Source organism: Gymnoscopelus microlampas (assembly GCF_963454915.1).
Source record: "Gymnoscopelus microlampas genome assembly, chromosome: 9".
Classification (NCBI taxonomy): Eukaryota; Metazoa; Chordata; class Actinopteri; order Myctophiformes; family Myctophidae; genus Gymnoscopelus; species Gymnoscopelus microlampas.
This window is the reverse complement of record NC_139946.1, coordinates 45,307,589-45,331,781: the sequence shown is the minus strand read 5'-3', so window position 1 is coordinate 45,331,781 and position 24,193 is coordinate 45,307,589. Positions and strand designations below refer to the sequence as shown.

General features: G+C 41.7%; 1 protein-coding gene across 1 annotated transcript; it reads left to right on the top strand.

The window, feature by feature from the left end:
• Window positions 1-6,797: 6,797 nt before the first annotated feature.
• mccc1 (methylcrotonyl-CoA carboxylase subunit) lies at window positions 6,798-23,099 on the top strand. The gene is made up of 19 exons (XM_084065719.1): window positions 6,798-7,101; window positions 8,322-8,365; window positions 9,069-9,208; window positions 9,855-9,950; window positions 10,058-10,179; window positions 10,485-10,632; window positions 11,359-11,480; window positions 11,993-12,104; window positions 12,582-12,663; window positions 12,809-12,936; window positions 13,527-13,710; window positions 14,181-14,290; window positions 14,492-14,708; window positions 14,889-14,975; window positions 17,075-17,124; window positions 17,385-17,522; window positions 18,180-18,284; window positions 18,968-19,039; window positions 19,460-23,099. Exons 1-19 carry the CDS (start codon window positions 7,046-7,048, stop codon window positions 19,586-19,588), a joined length of 2,142 nt encoding a protein of 713 aa, XP_083921845.1. The 5' UTR covers window positions 6,798-7,045; the 3' UTR covers window positions 19,589-23,099.
• Window positions 23,100-24,193: the final 1,094 nt, after the last annotated feature.

Below are 24,193 nucleotides of genomic sequence, written 5' to 3'. Positions count from 1 at the left end.
CAACCTTCAGACTAATAGGCTGCAACACTACCTATAGTGCTATAGCTTTGTCCAGGCTGATATTGTCTGTTGAAGATCATAAACTCTTGCCTTCTTTCATGAACCAAGCCCCTGTTTCACTAACACTAAGATCACTCGTTCACAAGCCATTTACCAATGAAGAAATTGTACATCTCCTCAGAACCAAAACTAGTGAAAGTAGCCGATCTACAAGCTCACAAACCATGAAAAGTTGTGAGATTGTAGATCAGCTATTTTCAGAATGAAGTATGTCATACGTAAAAAACGTACTCTCAAATAAGCATTTCAGGTTATCTTTACCATTTGCACATGTATTCATTGATACAGTCATGTTGTTTGCAATTCAACTTAAATTAAGTCTACATCAAGTGAGGCTTGAACTGGCGACCTTGAGATTGTGAGGCATTCATTTAAGGGAGACGCCATTGGCCCAACAGACAAGTAACTGTGAAAAAGGAGATCACACAGATGATACAGTTTCACGCAAATAGCTGAAAAATCCTGGGTTTAAGTGTTTTTCAAACTGCTCAAAATTGCGGACAATCTAAGGGCGGAGCTTAATGGTCAAATCGATAGATGTGTTCCTCATGAGTCAAGGCACATGTGTAAGCAAGTTTCACGACTTTCGGCCAAACGAGGCATGACTTATGCCTGTTTAAAGTCTGCATTTTCAAAAAATTGCTATAGCGCCCCCTTTTGGCCAATTGGAGTAAGATTGGTTTCAGTGATATTTGGAATGACCCTGTACATTTCTGCAAAGTTTCAAAGAAATGTGAGTCTGCATGTATGTTTTAGGCACAGATGAATAATTTTCATAAAACTGTAATAGTTCAAATCTATCTCCTCCTGGGATTGTTGAGCAATCTGCACGAAACGTTTACCACTTGAACTTTGGACCTCTGCCTACAAAAATTTCCAACGGATTTTCCATAAGTGAAAAAATGCAGAAGTTAGGAGCCAATGACTGTTTTTCATATAATTCAAAATGGTGGGAGATCTAAAGGTCAGAGGTCAAAAGTCAGACCACGAAAGTTGTCGGGCATGAAGAGACGCATGTGTGTATCGAAGTTTCATGGTTGTAGGTCAAACAGGGCATGAGTTGTACCTGTTCAAAGTTGGCACTTTCAATTGAGTGCTATAGCGCCACCCTTTGACGAATGAGTGTGAGAATTATTTCTTGGTAGTTTTTCATGAGCATCTACCATATGGCCGAGTTTCGTAAAAAGCGTATGCACGGTTAAGCCAGAATTGGCAAAAACAAGTATTTTTCAAACTGCTCAAAATTGCGGAAAATCTAAGGGCGGAGCTTAATGGTCAAATCGATACGTGTGTTCCTCATGAGTCAAGGCACATGTGTAAGCAAGTTTCACGACTTTCGGCCAAACGAGGCATGACTTATGCCTGTTTAAAGTCTGCCTTTTCAAAAAATTGCTATAGCGCCCCCTTTTGGCCAATTGGAGTAAGATTGGTTTCAGTGATATTTGGAATGACCCTGTACATTTCTGCAAAGTTTCAAAGAAATGTGAGTCTGCATGTATGTTTTAGGCACAGATGAATAATTTTCTTTAAACTGTAATAGTTAAAATCTATCTCCTCCTGGGATTTTTGAGCAATCTGCACGAAACGTTTAGCACTTGAACCTTGGACCACTGCCTACAAAAAATTCCAACGGATTTTCCATAAGTGAAAAAATGCAGAAGTTAGGAGCCAATGACTGTTTTTCATATAATTCAAAATGGTGGGAGATCTAAAGGTCAGAGGTCAAAAGTCAGAGGGTGAAAGTTGTTCAGCATGAGGAGACGCATATGTGTATCCAAGTTTCATGGCTGTAGGTCAAACAGGGCATGAGTTGTACCTGGTCAAAGTTGGCATTTTCAATTGAGTGCTATAGCGCCACCTTTGGACGAAAGATTGTGAGAATTATTTTTTGATCGTTTTTCATGACCATCTACCATATGGCCGAGTTTCGTAAAAAGCGACAGCGCGGTTCAGCCAGAACTGCGAAAAGTGGCAGAAGAAGAAGAAGTGACAGAATAATGTGAATAACAATACGTGTCCAGAGCAGAGCTCTGGCCCCGTAATAAGTATTTGGTCAATAACAAAAGTTCATCTCAATACTTTGTTATATACCCTTTGTTGGCAATGACAGAGGTCAAACGTTTTCTGTAAGTCTTCACAAGGTTACCACACACTGTTGCTCGTATGTTGGCCCATTCCTCCACGCAAGATCTCACCCCGTGGGGTCAATTTTTTTTTTCTTTTTTAAAGAACGGTGAGCAAAAATCCCAGAACCACACGGGGGGAACCTAGTGAATGACCTGCAGAGAGCTGGGACTACAGTAACAAAGGCTACCATCAGTAACACACTACGCCGCCAGGGACTTAAATCCTGTAGCGCCAGACGTGTCCCCCTGCTTAAGCCAGTACATGTCCAGGCCCGTCTGAGGTTTCCTAGAGAGCATTTGGATGATCCAGAAGAGCATTGGGAGAATGTCATGGTCAGATGAAACCAAAATAGAACTTTTTGGTAGAAACTCAACTTCTCGTGTTTGGAGGAGAAAGAACGCTGAGTTGCAACCAAAGAACACCATACCTACTGTGAAGCATGGGGGTGGAAACATAATGCTTTGGGGCTGTTTTTCTGCAAAGGGACCAGGACGACTGATCCGTGTAAAGGGAATAATGAATGGGGCCATGTATCGTGAGATTTTGAGTGAAAACCTCCTTCCATCAGCAAGGGCATTGAAGATGAAACGTGGCTGGGTCTTTCAGCATGACAATGATCCCAAACACACCGCCCGGGCAACGAAGGAGTGGCTTCGTAAGAAGCATTTCAAGGTCCTGGAGTGGCCTAGCCAGTCTCCAGATCTCAACCCCATAGAAAATCTTTGGAGGGAGTTGAAAGTCTGTGTTGCCCAGCGGCAGCCCCGAAACATCACTGCTCTAGAGGAGATCTGCATGGAGGAATGGGCCAACATACGAGCAACAGTGTGTGGTAACCTTGTGAAGACTTACAGAAAACGTTTGACCTCTGTCATTGCCAACAAAGGGTATATAACAAAGTATTGAGATGAACTTTTGTTATTGACCAAATACTTATTTTCCTTATAATTTGCAAATAAATTCTTTAAAAATCAGACAATGTGATTTTCTGGATTGTTTTTCCTCATTTTGTCTCTCATAGTTGAGGTATAACTATGATGAAAATTACAGGCCTCTCTCATCTTTTTAAGTGGGAGAACTTGCACAATGGTGGCTGACTAAATACTTTTTTGCCCCACTGTATGGCCTGCTGCGCCAAGTGACTAAAATGTGGGTCCAGGGACCCTCATATTCCTTAAGGGGTTTCCAAATGGCCCCTTACTTGTGTGTAACTCTGCGAGTGTACAAATGGAACCAAATGGACTTTACGGGTCCATTTGGTTCCATTTGTACACTCTCAGAGTTAAGGGGGTCGTGGAAATTGAAAAATCTGAGAACCACTGTGCTACACTAAATGGAACAGAGCCTTAGTATCTTTGGTAACACGCGCGAAATTTTGCGGATATTCGTCGGATTCGGGTACTTTTTTACCCGTTTTTTTGTTACTTTATTTCGGTTTTAGGGTTAGGGGTAGGGTTAGGTTAGGGTTATAGATATATAATTTAAAAAAAAAAACAACAACCTTTTTTTAATATTTTTTTTTATTGGTGGCTTTGGATAAAACATTGGTGGCTATAGCCACCGAAGCCCCCGCCTAACGACGCCACTTATTCTTTTACTCAGTGGTGAGCTGTGGATTTTTGAACTAGGGGGGCTCTATTTTATGACGTCACGTGCAAGCGCACGCACACGCATGTGCATAGCCGATCAGCTCAGTGCTAGTTGAAATACTGTATTCAACATGTGATTTTAATGTAATTATATTTCTTATTATTTAGTTGCATTGTTAATTTGTTGTTTTTATTTTTGTTTCAATTAATTAATTATTTTATTTTCCTTTTAGTTTTATATAAAAGCCCTTTACATAGATTCACACACACAAGTACTTAAAATAATCATTCAACTTGTCTTTACTTGAATTACTTTTTTTTAAGACTTACATTGCTTTCAAAACAGTGTTTTTTAAAACAAACAAAAAAGACCCTTTTGCTACTCACCAAAAACAAAGACGGTTTTATGGAGTTGAAAGCCTACTCTACTAAATGGGAACACTGTGAGCCCCCACCTCTCGTCTAAAATACACTTTTTGGCCAGAAAATAAAATATTTCACAGGAATTAAAACATGTTTTTGGTTACTCCACAGTGCCCTCTACAGATCTGGTCAATGGAATTGTCCTATTGACCAGATTCTTCCTTCCGGTGAAATATTTTCTTTTCTGGACAAAAAGTGTATTTTAGACGTGAGGTGGGGGCTCAGAGTGTTCCCACTTAGTATAATAGGCTTTCAACTCCATTAAACCCAGGGTTGAGCTGTAGGGGGTACGGGGGGGTACGGCGTACCCTTAGTTCTGACACTGTGGGAGCTGGGGGCGCGCGTGCACGCACCGTCAGCGGCGGTCTTTAACGCCTTAAAGTTTAAAAACAATAGCCTCTCAAGGTTCGCGCCGTCAGTGGCGAGCCGTTCTCAATAGCGTCTACCTGGCTGCTTTGCATAACATTAGGCTACTCGAGAAAAGACACGGACTTGAATTGAATGTGTTTACATTCCTCTCACAATGACAGACAACATCTCTGCACTGCAAGGTGTGAATGGGAGGATCGCTTAGCAGAGGACCCAGTTCTCTGAGACAAGACAAAGACAAGTTGTCTGATTATTTTAAGTAGGCCTACTTATGTGTGGGTGAGTCTATGTAAAGGGATTTTATATAAAATTAAAAGGAAAATACAATAATTAATTTGAAACAAAAATAAAAACAACAAATTAACAATGCAACAATACAACAAAATAATAAGACATATGATTACATTAATAATCACATGTTGAATACAGTATTTCAACTAGCACTGAGCTGAGTGGCTATGTGCGCGCACGTGCGCGCGCGTGACGCCATAAAATACAGTACCCTTAGTTAAAAAATCCACAGCTCACCACTGATTAAACCGTCTTTGTTTTGGTGAGTACCAAAGGTGTATTTTTTATTTTTACTACAGACGAGAGGCTGCGCTACCGCAGTGCGAGGGGAAAGAATGGAAAGTACCATAGCGTTAAGGAGAACTCCTTCTAACGCTATGGACCAGAGCTAGATAGGGATAATAACTTCGTGAGTGTCTGGTAGGCTACAGCTCTTGTGTCCTCTGCTAAGCGATTAACCCTTTCACACTCCATGGCTTTTCTCGAGTAGCCTAATGTTATGCAAAGCAGCCAGGTTGAGGCCATTGTTTAAGGTGTTAAAAACGGCTCGCCGCTGACGTGCGTGCTCGCGCGTGCATGTGGAGTTCCCAGCCCCCCCCTACAGCTCAACCCTGCTTTTACTTAAGTAAAGAAATTGAGTACTTTTCCCACCACTGCTGCTGACACAGAGAGAGAGAGCGAGAGAGCGAGAGAGAGAGAGAGAGAGAGAGAGAGAGAGAGAGAGAGAGAGAGAGAGAGAGAGAGAGAGAGAGAGAGAGAGAGAGATAGGCTCCTGCTTGACAAGTAATTTCAAATTAACAGCTATATATATTTTTTTTTTGTCCATACATACCTAATCTGTCTCAAACAATTGGTCCGTGTTCTGCGTGCATTCACTGCGTTCAGTTGTGCCCTCAGTTAGGTTTCGATTGTGTATAATAGACTTCGTTTGCCGGGCGGTATCGCGCACCCAAAAAATAGCCGATCTACAAGCTCACAATGCCTGGCGTTGCGACGCGTTGTGAGCTTGTAAATCAACTATAATTCTGCGCGAGCACTGCATGGCACGGGGCTCAATTAAGTAAGCTTTACTGCAGGTGCGAGGCCAACGGGCGCAGGGGTTTATACAGTTTACAGTCAGAGGAGACAAGGGCACTTTTTACCGACAGACAAAAGGGCAGGGGCTCAAGCCCCCTTTGATGTCGATGTGTGCACGTACATGCTACAACACACCACTGGTTTAACGAATTGAATTGATTGAAGTAGAAAAATACTACGATCTGATGATTTAGAATATATACTAGGTGGTCTCGCACAGTGTCCTCTGAACAGTTGATGTTGAAATGTGTCTGTCTGCTTACTCTGCTACTTGAACTCTGTGAAGCCTTATGTGACCTCTGAGAGAGACAGACAGACAGAGAGGGGCAACACATCGCCCTCGTGTGGTTCTTTTACGGATCGACACCTGACTCTCCGCCTCCGTATTCGTCCTTCTCATTGGATAGAATGGATACTCACAGTCAGTGTTGCCAGATTCTGTGAGAGAAACAAGCAACCAGGTATAGGAAAACCAGCCCAAAAGAAGCGACTATGGGCCCACATGAGCACTTTAACATATACATCAGCTATTTGAAAATAGCAGATCTACAAGCTCACAAGTGAGCTTGTAGATCGGCTATTTTCAAATACAATCTTGCGAGGAAATTATAATAAGCAGATCATTGTGTGCATGGGGATCTCATCTTAAACACGCTTAGTGCTTAATGAGCTTTCCAGTTTAGTAGACCTTGTATTGTGAATTTGTACTTCCATGTACTGTTATGTACTGTCATGTACTGTTCTCATGTCTTACTATATAAAGTACATCCATCAATCAATCAATCAATCAATCAATCAATCAATCAATCAATCAATCTGGCAACCCTGCTCACAGTACGGGTCCTCAGACAGACCATTTCACACTAACTACATATGTGTTATTATAACAAACCTGAACCCTGTTGGTGTTTATTAGGTTGTCCAGAAAACCTATGAACTTAATGTACATTTAATCCTTTGATACAGGAACCTTGAACCTGATACAGGATGCTTTTGGACTGAAGGGTGCATTTCATCCAGTCGCGTTGTGTTGTCATTGGTATTTACTCTGTTAGCAGCAGCTCTCAGTTATCAGCCAGTTATAACAGCCTGGCTGCTGTAATAACGTCAGTATGTCTGCAATGATACTGACCTGTCCAACCCTGCATGGGGTGAAAACATTCACACAGTAAGTACATCATAATAACATCACAAACTATACCGTTTACAATTAAGATTATCCTCTTCCTCTGCTTCTTGCTCAAGCTGTCTAACGTTATAAGCCAAGCTAGCTTTATAGCTACGACTCTACCCCTGAAAGATGACTGTAATGGATGAACCTGGTGTTTGCACTTTCTCTATTTATAGGCCGTACATCTACATAAAGGTTCAGATTCCAAATGTTAAAGTGCTGACCTCATGGCCACGGATGTTATAATACTATACGGGTCCTCAGAAGTACCCGTATCTCCCGTATTGTTGAATAAAAAGCATTTTAATCCGATTGGTGGCCATTTTCTCCATGCTTTTCAACCATGCGATCCTATCGGTTGGGAGGTGTACTGCATTCTGATACATTATAACTCTGTGAGAAAATGGCCACTGATCGGATACACATACTTTTTTATTGAACAATACAAAAGATACGGGTACTTCTGAGATCCCGTACAGAATTGTAACATCCGTGGCCATGAGGTAAGTACTTTATATTTGAAATTTGAACGTTTATGTAGATGTACGGGCCGTAAATGGAGAAAATGCAAACACCAGGTTGAAGTTCATCCATGACTGTCGTGACAAACAACCGTGGTGTGATCCATGGCTAGCATAATGCTAATGCTACTAAATACTTTTGCTGTGTAAACGGGTTCATCTGTCCACGAAATATTTAATTCAGTGTGATTTCATGTGACTCTGTCACCATGTATTGGGATGGAACTGACAGGTTAGCACAGCTTTGTAAAGTTGTCCTATAGGACACATGTCTGTCTGTCTGTCTGTCTGTCTGTCTGTCTGTTGAACCTCTGCTCTGCCCTTGACATCAGTCTAAGTTCAGAGAGTACAAATCTAATGGAATCAAATGGACCCCATTCCATCTGTACTCTGTCTCTGAGATTACAAATGGATAAACTCTGGATTTTATTGTGTAGTCAGTGTCCTCTTGTGCCCAGTGGTGGAAAGTAACTTAAGTACATTTACTCAAGTACTGTACCGGAGTATACTCCAGTAAAGTAAAAATACCTCACAACATTGTCCACATTTCAGTACTTCTACTCCACTGCATCTCAGAGGCAAATATTGTACTTTTATTATTTGAAAACTTCAGTTACTAATTACTTTTTTTCCACCACTGATATGCCTCGTTTCTCATCATGTTATGGTTCTCTGACTGCACTGTTCTCCTTTCAGGAAATTAATATGGACCAAAGGAAGTGTGAGGTTTGTGTCTGGAGGTGGGTGATACTAAATGCCTAAATTGTAAATTGTGATATGGTAACCGTTTTCTCAAATGCTGGCAGCATCCTAGTCATGACATAATTTGCACATGAATGTATAGTTTTCCTCTTACGCTCCATGCACTTTTATCAATTGCATTGCAGAAGAGTGTCTTTAGAGTGAGAGTATGTCCACTAAGATCTATCTATTTGATGTTGTTTTGGGATATAGTGTGTCTAGTTTTGTTCTCAATACAATAACTTAAATAAATATGATCACAAAAAGTAGCTTTAACAAAAGCACAACAAATATCAATTGTAATGATCATAACAATCAATGTGCATATGAATGAATGAATGAATGCCCTACCAAAAGTCGTGAAGGAGTGTAAAATCCTACTCTCCTTCAAAACTGCCCTAAAAGAGTACCTACAGGTGGCTGGAATTCGAAACTGGCCCTCATATCCCCCCGACCTGTTTACTGTACATATTTTGTTTTTGTTGAAACTGTTTATATGATGTTCTGCATAGTAGTGTATATCTGTCTGTTATTTAATGTCACTATGAATTCAGTACAAAGGACCCCAATGGAAACAAGCCAATGGCTTTCTTTGTTTTTTTAATTCCTATTGGCTGACCTTGTATTGAACTGTACTTTCAGGTGCTTTTTTCTGCAAATTTCCAATAAAGTGTTCAATCAATCAATATGTCCTCTGTCTAGGAGTGGGACGGATAGAAAAGGTGTTGATCGCCAACCGAGGAGAGATTGCGTGCCGTGTGATGCGGACGGCCAAGAAGATGGGTGTTCGCTCTGTGGCCGTGTACAGTGAGGCCGACAGACACTCCATGCACGTGGCCATGGTAGGCTGTTCCATGGCTCTTGCACATATTTGTCAACCATGGGCTTCTCTTTTGAGTCATCTGTCAACTCTTTACATGCAGCCAAGTGTACACCTCACCTTACAAAGGCACCTCAGTGTGCTATCATTATTACATATAGTTAACTTTTTATAGTTTTAACTTTCTTTGCTGTTCTTTTTTTGTTCTGGCTAAAACCAAAGAATTGTCCTCTTGTCTACCGGTATATAAGATGTAACTTGAACTGAACTGTTGTAGCCTATATAGGGTGAACATTACATTCAGCCCCTCAAACCAGGACCCTTAATTCAATACGTACGTTCGTCGTGCACGCACACGCCCATTCATGGACGTCCATGCACGCGCACATGTACGCACCATAGGTGTTGCATACAGGCAACGACTCAGCGTTGAATTCAGACACACAATGCATTTGTTCATGTTTCCTGATTGGTCAGCCGAGCATGTTTTCATGAAAAGAACTTTATAAACATCTATGCAACCACTGAAAGCAGCTATTATTATTGTAATTATGGCGAAAACCGGGACAAATTAGTGTTTTAGAGATATTTGTCGGGACTCCGGACACGCAGCTTCACCCTAAGCCCTAGAAAACAAACTCTTATTAATTCATTTGTTTGCTTTGTAGGCAGATGAGGCCTACCACATTGGCCCAGCAGCCTCTCAGCAGAGCTACCTGTCCATGGAGAAGGTGCTGGATGTGGCCAAAAGGTCTGGATCACATGTGAGTAATACTCTCTGTTTACACGTATGGGAAAGGAGAACCTGATCACAGGTTGTCACCTTCTTTCAATGCAGTTAATAATTATGATATCAATATTGTGTGTATAGGCAGTACACCCTGGCTATGGCTTTCTCTCAGAGAATACAGAGTTTGCTGAGGCATGCAAACAGGAAGGAATCATCTTCATCGGCCCACCCTCCTCTGCCATCCGAGACATGGGCATCAAGAGGTAACAAATGCCTACTGTATGTATAGAATTGGCATTTAGAAAATGGGTTGTATTACCAACCAGAGCTGTCTTCAGGTAAAATGTAGATGCCATTGACAAACGATAAGAGATTACGCAATATGGCTACCCCATGTTGCTCATGTTCAGTAGCATTAGAACAGTTGATTGGGGAGAGGATTAAAAAATCGGTTTGAGTCCAGCTGGTTACACTTACACACTGGCAGCATGCACAGTGTTGACTTTAACTTGAACGGATCCCGTTTGAATGAGCCTCCATTTATTTGATTTTCTCCATCGTTCCTCAGCACGTCCAAACACATCATGTCAGCTGCCGGAGTGCCAATCATCGGAGGTTACCACGGCGAGGACCAATCGAACGAGCGTCTCCAAGCAGAGGCTGTCCAGATCGGCTACCCTGTGATGATCAAGGCGGTCCGCGGAGGAGGCGGAAAGGTGAGAGGACAAAGAAAAGAAAAACATTTCAATAGTTATTTTTATGAGTTGTCCTTCCAGTTAGTCACACTGTTATGTGCTTCAGGGTTCCCATGGTCATGAAATTCCTGGAAATATTTAGAAATTCAAATAACTGTTTTCCAGGCCTGGAAAAGGTTTGGAATTAATGAAATGTTTTGGAAAATGTTTGGATATAATTTTTTTTTTTTTGCTATTAATTCTGTAAAAAAAAAGAAAAGAAAACATGTCATGTCAAACATGTAAAATATGTGTGGCCTAATGTACGTCACATGACAAAAATAATAGATCTACAACATACATCTGTATGTTGCACCGTGATATGTTGATAGCTTGTGGATCTGTTCTGTTTGTCACATGACACCATTGCTCAAGTCTGTCTTGGTGCATTGATAGAACTCACCATATGATTTCTATAGGCCTGGAAACGGGTTAAAATACAGCTAGAAAGTTAATTGAAAATTCATTGTTAAAAATGTGTGGGAACCCTGGTGCTTGTACATCTCTCCTTTTTTAATATTTATATATATATATATATATATATATATATATATATATATATATATATATATATATATATATATATATATATATATATATATATATATATATATATATAACAGCAGTGATGATCTGGTGTGTGTGTTTGTGGGTATGTGTCCTTGTCTGTATTCATGAACCATGCAGCGTGTCTCTGTGTGTGCGTAGGGCATGCGTATCGCCCGGACAGACGCAGACTTCCTGGAACAGCTGGAGTCGGCCAGACGAGAAGCCAGGAAGTCCTTCAACGACGACGTCATGCTGGTGGAGAAGTTTGTAGAGGACCCCAGGTAAACATAACATAATATACTAGCTGCAGTTGCTGTTTCCCTCCAGTAGGTGGTGTTTTTTTTTCCGTTAATTGTGCTCTTCACCCATTCAATCTGGGAAAGCATCATCAGTGTCATTTTATACTTTGGCTATTCAAAACCACGGATATTATAGCAACATACGTTTTCTCAGAAAACTGTTAGGATTTAGAAGAGATTTGTAGAATCGGCCGCAGGTCTTAACCCATTGATACCTGGAACGCATCTGTGTCACTTTAGATGTCTTTGGCTATTCAAAAATAGCAGATATACAAGCTCATAGCGCGGCACCGAGTGCCGCGCTACGAGCTTGTAGATCTGCTATTTTTGAAAAATCATGAAAATTATTTTTTTAAATATTTTTTTCCCATTTTTTTTTTAGGATTTAAATTTTTTTAGACGCGGCCTCAGGTCTTAATGGGTTAATGGGTTAAAAAAAAAGCCTCCTCTCCTCTCCTCTCCTCTCCTCTCCTCTCCTCTCCTCTCCTCTGCAGACACGTGGAGGTGCAGGTGTTCGGGGACCAGCATGGTAATGTGGTCTATCTGTTTGAGAGAGACTGCAGTGTTCAGAGAAGACATCAGAAGATCATAGAGGAGGCACCGGGGGTGAGCGAGAGAGAGAGAGAGAGACATGCACACCTGCTTGTTTTTATAGTGTTGTTGTCGGGGCAGAAACCTCATATCTCCATATTCTAACATTTTGTGTTTTTTCGTGAATTAATGCCCTACTTGATCATTCTACAGCGTCACACAAAAGCATCAAAACTCTGCTACTTTTTTAATTTGAACCCTGAAAAGTAACCGTTTTGGTCACATGAGGTTTCCACTCGACAGAGATGATATACACACATTTTTAAAAAAAAATACAATTTAAACATTCATTTTGTAACTATTTTCTATGGAGACATAGAAACCTAGTGTATGATGGTCTATTGTAAACATTAAGAATCTGTGTGTGTGTGTGTGTGTGTGTGCGTGTGTGCGTGTGTGCGTGCGCGTGTGTGTGTGTGTGTGTGTGTGTGTGTGTGTGTGTGTGTGTGCGTGTGCGTGTGTGTGCGTGTGTGCGTGCACATGCTGCTTTAGCCTGGCATTAGCCCTGAGGTTCGGAGGAAGCTTGGAGAAGCAGCAGTTAAAGCGGCCAAGGCTGTCAACTATGTAGGGGCAGGTGAGACACACACACACACACACACACACACACACACACACACACACACACACACACACACACACACACACACACACACACACACACACACACACAGAGCGTTGTTCCAGCATAACGTGTTGTGTGTGTGTGTGTGTGCATGCAGGTACGGTGGAGTTCATCATGGACGCCCAGCATAACTTCTACTTCATGGAGATGAACACCAGGCTGCAGGTGGAGCATCCTGTCTCTGAGATGATCACCGGAACTGACCTGGTGGAGTGGCAGCTCAGGGTGAGACACCCTGACCACAAGGACGCCTTGAAAAAACACTACAGAGACTGTGCTACTTAACCCATTTAGACCGGGAAAGAATCTGTGTCATTTTTAGATTTCTTTGGCTATTCAAAAATAGCAGATCCACAAGCTCATAGCGCGCCACCGAGTGCTGCACTATGAGCTTGTAGATCTGCTATTTTTTGAAAAATCGTGAAAATGTGTGCAGATCTTTGAATATATATTTTCTAAAGCGAACATTTGTAACTCAAATCTTTGCTTCTGGGGGTCCCTGGAACAACATATTTTACAAATGTTCGCTTTAGAAAATATATATTCAAAGTTGCACACATGAAGTGAAATGCACACATTTCACAATTAAAAAAAAAATAGCAGATCTACAAGCTCATAGCGCGGCACTCGGTGCCGCGCTATGAGCTTGTATATCTGCTATTTTTTAATAGCCAAAGATGCGTTCACGGTCTTAAGGCATATAAGGCTTAATAGCCAGGGATCCTTTTAAGAAGTGTCGCTGACTTACAGTAAGTACAATCTGAACCTACTGTTCTAAAACAACAGTGTGAGTAAAACGGTCTCCTCTCCTCTAGGTGGCAGCAGGGGAGCGACTACCTCTCCTCCAGGATGACATCATCTTAAGGGGACATTCCTTTGAGGCTCGCATCTACGCCGAGGACCCCAACAACGACTTCCTGCCAGGGGCGGGGCCTCTGCTGCATCTCTCCACCCCACAGCCAGACCAACACACACGCATAGAGACCGGAGTCAGGGACGGTAAGGACGGACACACACACACACACACACACACACACACACACACACACACACACACACACAGACGAATAGAAAACCCCAAAAGCCGTGCATAGGAGCCGCGAACCCCACGGTGAAATAACATACTGTAGGAGCCGCGAACTCGGAAGCAGAGCTGTCCCCACAACATGATTTACGATTCGGTACATAACTCGGACGGCGCTGAGTAGGCTCAAGCGGACGGCGCAACGTTCGGCACAGCAACTCGCTCGCTTTAGCTCGCTCTGTGGTGCCTCTCATGGCTCAAGTTCGCTTGAGACTGCGCGCCTCTGTCAAGGTCCTAAACATAACAAAGTCAATGGAGGGGAATCGCGGCAGCTATGCACGGCTTTTGTGTTTTTTTTTTCGGGTTGCACTCACACTTACATTACATTACATTGCACCCAAGTATTTTCCGTTGTGTGTGCACTCATGTTTCTCTCATGTTTCAGGGGACGAGGTGTCGGCCCACTATGATCCTATGATTGCCAAGCTGGTGGTCTGGGGAGAGGACAGGTCAGCGGCCCTGAAGAAGCTACGATACTGCCTGAGACAGTATAATGTAAGGCACACATTGTGGGCTGAAAAATATCACTTTGCACGATCATGTTTTCAAGTCTTGTGAAACTTGATAACTTAAGGATTTACAAAGGATTAGAAACTGAATGTTCATAATCTCCACCCTTCTCTCGTTACCCTGTCTTTTCCTGTTTTTGTCTTTTTCTTTTCTTACACATCTCTCCCGGGGGGGGGGGGCCCTCAGATCGTGGGCCTGAACACCAACATTGACTTCCTGCTGAGTCTGTCGGGCCACCCGGAGTTTGAAGCCGGCAACGTGACCACCAGCTTCATCCCCCAGCACTACGACGAGCTCTTCCCCGAGTCCACAGCTCCCTCTGGGGCCACGCTCTGCCAGGCGGCCCTGGGCCTGGTGCTTCAGGAGATGAAGCACACGCAGGAGTTTGCGCAGAACTCCAACGGTGAGCGGTGATGGAGGACAGTTAAACATGGCTGGTTTTGGGATGGGAAAGGGTGATGGCATTCTCCTTGCAAGTACTTAACCCATGTGTGTTCATTAATGTGGTGTGTGTGTGTGTGTGTGTGTGTGTGTGTGTGTGTGTGTGTGTGTGTGTGTGTGTGTGTGTGTGTGTGTATTCCAGACCCTTTCTCCCCATTTGCCTCTAGCAGTGGTCGGAGAATCAACGTACTGTTCAACAGGAATATGACGCTCCAGCTGGGCGACAAGAGTAAGTATTTACAGCGGTTCCCAAAGGTTTTAGCTCTAGACCCAAAAGAAAAAGTTGATGTTTGCACGGGACCCAAACTAGTGAAAATAGCAGATCTATCTTTTTTGGGTGAACTATCCCTTTAACCTTTTTTAATCTCATTTATGAAAATACTTCTTTGGAATTGTTGTCAATTGATTAAAAGTTGTGATTCTTTTTTTGCTAAAACTTTTTTTAATCTTTTGAAATAATATGTATTGTTTTTGAATATAGGAAACAGAAAAAAAGGGGATAATCAATTGCGACAATAAAAGTAGATCCACGACCCGAACATGGGTCCCGACCAAGAGTTCAATTATTGTTAAACATCTGCATTACTTAATTAAAGAATTGTTATTTTGATCTAAGTTTGCCTGTCACCTCTCCTATGGTACCAACATCAATACAGCATGGAATTGTGGACAAAATCTTATCCAACGACAACAAAATAGTCTTGGATCTTAGAGTCTAAATCTCATCAAACGGTGAATCCGTGTCTCAAATGCCGAATAAATAATAGACCTTGATATGAAAAAGATTGAAAACCACTGCACTGGTAGACCTTCTGTAGGGCCTGTACTGCCATCTAGCTGGAGGTAGGGGGTAGTGCGGGGATGCAGGGAGGACAGGGACTGAGAGGGAGAGATGGATGAGGAGGAACAGGGCTGTTGATGAATTGAATCACTCAGTGTCAACGTAAAGGAAGACGTTCACGTTTCGGAAAGCTTTGCACTTCAGAAAGAGCTAATGAGATCAAATGAGAGGGTGGCGATCTCTGCTAATGTGATGGAATTATCCAGGACAACAATTGAATTATTTGTTGGGTTGGATTGAATAATCGTTTGTAGCTCAGCAGTTAGTGCTTCTCCCTGGTGAGTTTTAAGATGTCAAGGACCCCCAAAATTATATGTATTTGGACCCCCCATCTACCAAAATATGTTGTTCCAGGGACCCCCAGAAGCAACATTTTGAGTAACAAAACATATATATATATATTCAAAGATTTGCATAAATGTTCTAAAATAGCAGATCTACAAGCTCATGGGGGGTCCCCAGCAAAATGTGTTAATATAGCGTCACAATCATCTTAACCGCTTTAAGTATTATTTTATACTTTGGCTATTTTTTTTTAATCCCTGGCACAAAATATGTTTGAGATGGGGCTGGTCCGCAGCCAAATACATATCATTTTTGGGGGGTCCTTGACACGAAAAACTTTGAGAACCACTGTTCTAATGAACACGTATTCATCATCAATATTCAAACTGTGTTCATCACAGCCAGGCTAAAAATAACCCTTCCCTCCCTAACTGCTGCTGTGGCACCGTGACGTCTTCTGTTGGACTGCAGCAGCAGCAGCCCTGCTGTTAGCTTCTAGAAGAGAAACCTCTTATCTCCATATTCTAACTTTTTGTGTTTTTTTCGTAAATGAACGCCCTACTTGATCATACTTCAGCGTCACACAAAAGCATCAAAAGTAGCAGATCTACAAGCTCGAAACGCGACGCTTCGCGGCGCGTTTCGAGCTTGTAGATCTGCTACTTTTGCCATTTTTGAATTTGAATCCTGAAAAGTAACAGTTTTGGACATATGAGGTTTCTACCCGACAGACGATATCCTCACTGCCCTCATCTCTCTCTCTCTCTCAGCTTAGTGATGGGTTAGTGAATTAGGGCTATACACCTATCCATTATTTTCGTGATATTCTATCCATCTCTTTTTCGATTAAACGAATAATAGAGATTTTGTTTTTAAATTATCAATGAATCGATTAACCACTTCAGTGTTATTTTATATTTACAACGGTGTCGTGAGAAAATAGTGACACTATCATTTTAGGGGATATCTTCTGAAACGTTGTAGTCTATAATGATGACAGGCTCAAAATAGGGATCGGTTATAAATCGACGATTTTATAAAATTATCGATCCTTAAAAAAAAAAATCAATTAAATTCGATTAGTTCGATTAACTATTGTACCCCGAATGTGAATGTCAAACTAATCTGTGAAATTGTGTGTGTGTGTGTGTGTGTGTGTGTGTGTGCGTACTGTATGTCTTCCCTCTCGGGGTGGTGTGTAGAGGTGGATGTGGTGGTGACGTACAACAGAGATGGAAGCTACACGATGCAGGTGAGTGGCATTGACCGTTTAGCATATGCACAAAATATTGACGCCCGTTTTTCACTTTCCCAAAATGTAAGCTGTTTATTAGCGTTTTTATGTAAACACTGGAGATTCAGAATTCGGGCTATGGGAGCTATCGTCACCATGGTTATATCCCCCCCCCCCAAGCTATGGGATGACTGATTAAATCCTGTAGCACTTTGGGATTTCTAAAAATGTAAAGTGTGTTATAAATAATAATACATTTTATTTATGTGTCCTATCAGATCGGTGGAGAGGCGTACCATGTGACGGGTGAGGTGGAGACAGAGGGCGGAGCTTCATTCCTGCACTGCTCTGTGGACGGGGTGAAGAGCCGCCCGAAACTGGTCATCCTGGACAACACCGTGCATCTGTTCTCCATGGTAACGCTCTCCTTACAGTACAACACTATCTACCTGTCTGTTAGGGTTTAAAGCATATTTTAACACATTCGGTGCCAGAGTTTTATTAAAACGGATTACGTTGAGTGCCAGAGATCTCACCGTTTGTAACGCTGCGCTGTTTAGAGCTCTAGACTCCACGTCGAGCACCCGCAAATAAACAATGGATGCGTGCACGACGATGGATGGTCCTGGCTAACGCCTGGAACAATAACATCTCTCACGCGAGTCGCCATTGCGGAGTGATCGCCGTTCGAAAATGAACCGTTTGGAAACACTGTGGGTGATTCCACAGCTGCGCTAGCCCCCCCCCTTGTGGAAAGAAACGAAAAAAACAAAAAGATTGATAACGCAGTAAATCACGATTTTGGCACCCAATGTGTTAAGAACTACATAAATAGGTTGTAAAGATGGCAAAACATTTATAGTTTGATATCCTTAATCCGGACCCAAACTTAAAAATATACTTGAGCCCTATTTAAAAAAAATGGAAAAAAGAAATGAGATATTTACTTGCGACCCATAAAAATGGCAACGTGACCCAAAAAATGGGTCCAGAACCCATTGTTTGGGAAACACTGCTCTAGAGTTGCACTTTTCATGTTTTAAATGCCATTGTTCCTTCTGTTTGGTGACTAGGAGGGCAGTGCTGAGGTCTCCATACCCGTACCAAAGTACCTGGCTGGTGTGAGTGGCGGGGCCCAGGGTGGAGCGGTGGCCCCTATGACTGGAACCATAGAGAAGGCAAGTATTGAGATACTACTGGCAGCAATTATTGTATTCAGTTAACCCATTAAGACCTGAGGCCGATTCTAAAAATGTTTTCTAAATCCTAACAGTTTTTTGAAAATAATGTAAAAAATATTTTGTCACGATAAAAAAAAATAAATAGCAGATCTACAAGCTCATAGCGCGGCACTCGGTGCCGCGCTATGAGCTTGTATATCTGCTATTTTTGCATAGCTAAAGAATTCTAAAATGACAAAGATGCGGTCTTAATGGGTTAAGACCTGAGGCCGATTCTACTAATGCCTTCTAAATCAGTTGTTAGATTTTTCAAAAATAGCAGATGTACAAGCTCTCAGCGTGGCACAAAGTGACGCGCCGTGAGCTTGTATATCAGCTATTTCTGAATATCCAATGCAAAAATCTAAAATTCTTTCTCGGTTTTAATGGGTTAATTACAACATATAAAGGACTCTGCAAGTTATATATTTAAGGACTTGATTATTTAGCCAAACGTCTATAACCACGAGACACGGGCTAAAGTGGCACAAAGCCTCAAAGAATCAAGAGTGCATCTCATTAATTACATGAACCACAGCATCCCTATTCTGAGCATGTCATAATAAGTGAACATTTGGAACATTTATTTTTATATCGTATTACATTCCTATAACCTTTGGCCCTTTTCTTTGTGCGTTCAGGTGCTGGTGAAGGTTGGAGACACGGTGTCTGTAGGAGACCCTCTCATGGTTATGAATGCCATGAAGATGGAGGTGAGCACACACACACACACACACACTCTTAAAAGCAATATTACACCAGAGGGTGGTCTTAACTCATTTAGTGCCACATGATGTCAAAGACGTCACGTGGCCTGACGCCCCGTGCGTCATGATTTTTTTTTTTAGAATACATTACAGATTTGCACACATTTTCACGATTTTTCCAAAAAACAGCATATCTGCAAGCTCATAGCGTGCCGCGCTATGAGCTTGTATATCTGCTATTTTTGAATAGCCAAAGAAATCTTAAAATTACACAGATGCGTTCCCGGATTGAATTGGTTAAAATAAAATAAAAACAGTGAGCTAGACAGATTAGCATCAGAGTTACGATGTTACATTCTCTCTCATACACACCGCCTACACCCTACACTGAATTGCCAACATACTTGAACTTTCTCTCTCTTGCAGCACACGATCCGGGCTCCAAAAGCGGGTGTGATCAAGAAGGTGTTCTTCGCCGAGGGCTCCCAGGCCAATCGCCACGCTCCCCTGGTGGAACTGGAGGCAGAAGAAGAGGAGGAGGAAGGCGGCCAGTAGACACAGATATAACATGTACTGTACATCCAGTACGTACACGTGAAGATCTCCCTGTGTGTGTGTTTGTGTGTCAGAGGTAGTTACTGTAGCGATTGGAGGTAAAGTGAGCCAGGCTCTATGGGGGTGTTGGTGCATATCCCTAGATCAAAGGTTTTATAAGCTGTGGGATTGGAACCTAAACATGCGTCATCATCGCACAGCGAGAGCACTAGTACGTTTTAATGAACCTGGGTCTCAAGGCGAGAGGAGGGTTCTGATCCCAGCATGCAAACCTGCTGTAGTACTTTCTGCACTAATATAAGGAACCTGCAATGTTACTGCGTTGGACTCTGTGACTTCTGATGATGAGGATTTGTAAAGTAATAGAACTAACCCAGTACCATAGTCACTGTCTGGTGGAAACCTTGTATGTCCAAAAGTGTTACTTTTCAGGAAAAAAGAACCTGTGTTTCAATGTAGTCATTTAGTCACAATTTCTTGTTAATACTTTTCATAATGTAAATAGCTAATCTACAAGCTCACAACGTCGCATGCTTGTAGGCTATTTTCACTACTTTTGCTCAACACCATTATACAACCAAGTCGGGCATCAATTTATGAAACATAAAACAATCTGGAGATACAAGGTTTCCACCTATAGATTTCTATGGGAACACCATGGGTGTACAGTTGCCTTTCACATGATGCCAGAAGATTGCCTTTTGTCTTTTTTTGTGGCTAAACTGTGTTGATTCTAAAACTATTATGTTTTCGTTGTCTTTTCCTATTTTTTATCATTGCCTTTCTGAAAGGGTGAATTTCTGCAGTAACTTGGTGGGTCTCTGGATTTTCTACTTCTGTCTCCTGCTATCTTATCCCTGTTGTGTAGATATTGTAGATATTGTTCTAATCTACACAATATACAATTGATATTGTATATTGTTGATATCTAGAAATGTTTGTTTTCATCTTGAACCTACTGTACCACGACAAGGACCCAAGTCAAATAAATAAACTCACACTTGTAGTACTCCTTTTTCTTAAAAATATCTTTATTCCGTAAATAGAACTGTATTTTCATAAACATCGCCAGCCATGAGACAGATGTACGGACAAGAGGAAGGCGGGAGGACAGACAGCCAACACACATCAATCAACATAAGGGAAAACGTTAATTAACAGTTTCTAGTGCAGCTGGAGAATTATTGCCAGTTGGAAACAGTAAAAATAAAACAAACATTTTCAAATGGGCCTTAGTACCTCGTGTCTTAAGAAATGACAACCAAGTCACCATGACGTAACAGAAACAAAAACAAAAATGCCTCAATGACTTTGTTAATGACCTTTTCTCTGGTTAGATTTGTCTACACACTCGCAGCATTTTTATTCAAGTCGAATCACAACTGGGCTTTCCAAAAGCCTATTTCTGCTGATATTACTCCAATAGAATTCCAATAAAAGTAACAATTAAAATTACACTACTTTTCTCAGACCTGAATTTCTTTTAAGCTGTAACATTGATATGGTTAACTAAGCACTTCAAATGCTTTAGAGTATGGGACGTAACTGGATAGTAGTTTGGTTAACTTTAACCTCGGTAAGTAACCACATTCATTTTACACACAGAAAACAAAAGACCTGGGTGAAAAGAAAAGTGTCCCTCACAGTATGGTTCTTGATATGCTGAACGATGTTTCCAATTAAAAAAAGTCTTAATGAGCTCGTTATGAACAGTGCTTGATGAAGTAGTTGATTGATTTTGTTCTTTTAGCACCAATATTTTCTTTGGCTGAGAAACCAGGTCCTGATTTTATGTACCAACTGTTACTGGCCCGAATTGGATTAAATCCATGGCAATCTAAACAAGGGAGAAAGACAACGGGCTGCGTCCGAAATCACATGCACTATTTAGTATGCAAAATTACTTTTGTCCGAAAGCTTAGAAGCTACTACACAGTGCACAGTGAGATGCATACTACATTCTGGTTATTTTGTAGTTTTCTTCAGTGGACACTTTAACAGCTTAGTAGACGCTAAACAGCAGGCTGAAAATAGCATACGGTGTGCATACAGTGTACAGCGATTCTCAACCTGTGGGTCGGAACCCCCAGGGGGGTCACCACATGATTTTGGGGAGGTCCCAGATGACAGTGAAAAAAAAAATGAAAAAAAGTACCTAAAAAACAAAAGAATTTAAAGAAAATAAATGAAAAAATACCAGAAAGAGGCAGACATTGTGAAAATAGCAGATCTACAAGCTCACAACACCTCACTTTGTGAGCTATTTATCTAATATTTATCTGTGGAACTATGTCAGACTAAATGTAATGCCTCAACTCCAACAATTCCAAGAGCTTGTCAGGGTGGGGAGTCACCAGTTCAAATATGATTATGTTGGGGGGGTCCCCAGTTTAAATATGATTATATTGGGGGGTCCCCAGTTCAGATATGATTCTTTTTGGGGGTCGCGGCCTGAAAAAGGTTGAGAACCACTGCGGTTAGTACAGTATGTGGTTTCGGATGCAATGGAATCTGACTTCCTATCGTTTAGATTAAGCCACTTAAGAAGTACAGCCACTCAAGTACATGTGTCAAAGCTTGGAGGTGTGTTCTTCTCTTCCTGTGTGTGTCAGTAAATGTAGCATCAGATGCTTATGAGAAAGTGATTTCAGAAACTCAATTTGCATCTCTGGGTATTCCAACACCTTGGTGAAAAATAGCATGTTCATCCTCATTGGGTGACTGAATGGCAGGGAGTGTGGCGTGGGAGGTTGTTTACACCAGTGGCTCTCACTCAAACATTAATTTCAAGGCCCACCCATAACTCTGTGAGTGTACAAATGGAACCAAATGGAACCCAGTAGTTACAGACATGTAAGGGTCCTTGAGGTTAAACCTCAAGGAACCCTGAGGGTCCCTGGACCCCATTTTCGAGAACCACTGGTCTACACCCTCCCCCAGACACAACAAGGCCTAACAACCAAATGATATAGATAAATAATTGAAAACGAACCCCTCTGTGAACAATTGTGTAAATGACCTTTGTGATACTGGATATAAAATGAACAATTATTCCCCCAACAACTGGGACTGGTAAAGAAAAGAAATAGCATTTACAAACGTAACAAGCTCTCCCACTGTGAGCTGCAGACCAACATTGGAACATTGTATTCAAACACCGTAGCAACAGAAGCCTCCCATGTTTTTGTGTGCGTGTGTGTGTGTGTGTGTGTGTGTGTGTTGAGGTATGTTTTTAGTCATAGTGTGGTTTAAAACGGTTGTCTCTCAGGAGGAGGGGATTCTACATTACACTCCTCTCAGCTGTACGTGTCAAGTCAATCTATGGATGTTCTCCCGAGATGCGTCCCTTCTCCCATTCTTTCCCTAACAGAATAAACACCTTAACCACCCAAGCCCTATTTTAATTTTGAGAAGAAATTCAATTTCTAAAATAGTCACTACAATCTCACAACTCGTCCCATCTGAACACTTAAGTGTTGTGAGCTTGTGAGCTATTGTCTACTTTTCCCCCGCGAAATAAATAGGGACGCCAAGGGTTAAAAGCGGTTCAGAGAAATGCCCTTTATAGTCGAAGCCTGATGCTGCATTTACAGTATTACAGCTAAAGCAGATTAGCTACGAGAGATGAGCTTGTCATGAAACCAAGTCAAATGCTACAAAGACCTTAGAAACAATAATAAAGCATTTTCTTTTAAATATAATAATTGTTTGTCATATTGATCGTAGGGGGGGGGGAAAAGCAAACAAGGTCATCATAGCGTCCTGGACTTAATGAGGGCGAAAGGAGAGAGAGAAAGCAAGCAAGGCATCAGAGCAGAAACCGTTAAAACTCCCAGCCGTGTGCAGCGTTATGAAACTACAAAGATTCTGAGGTCATACACGAGAGGAAAAAGGCACGCGGGCCTCACCCGTCAGTCATTGAAACTACATCTTGCCCTCACAATAAAACATGGCTGTTAAAACAGAGAAAACAACTCATGCACACACAACTTCATCCACGAGTGGTCGACATACATGGCTAGAACTTAATCACAACAACATGACTCGGGTGATATAACAAGCAATGATGTGAGAAACATGAACACCAACAAAAACAAAAAAACATCAACAAAAACCCAACAAAGAGTGATTTGGATATTATGTGACAGCAACATGTGCAAAAGCTCTTTTTTCCCGTTCATCTCGTGTAGAAGCTGATATAATCTATATCATTTCTATCTCTCACATGGAGGATAGAGACATTCTTGCGTCTGTGTGGAGGATCCATGAACAAAAAGGGTCCGTTTTTTGCTAAAGCATCCTGGGATTAAAACCATTTTAGAGGATATGATGCACAGGAAATGTTTTGAATGGAATAGAGAAGATCGGGAAATGATTTAGTTCCTCGTCACCTTACATTCCTTCAATAATCACCATCGTCCCATTTGACGTCCCTTCCATGATTAAGTATCGCTCCTTCTCCATTGGACTGTTTGCTGTGTATCACAGCCTTTATTGCAAGGATGCCTTTGGGGAAACGGGGCCCGGAAGAAAAAAGGCGCTTCTACGTATCTTCTGTGTACCTTCAGTAAACTGGCTATCAACAGTATAACCATTGGAGAGAAT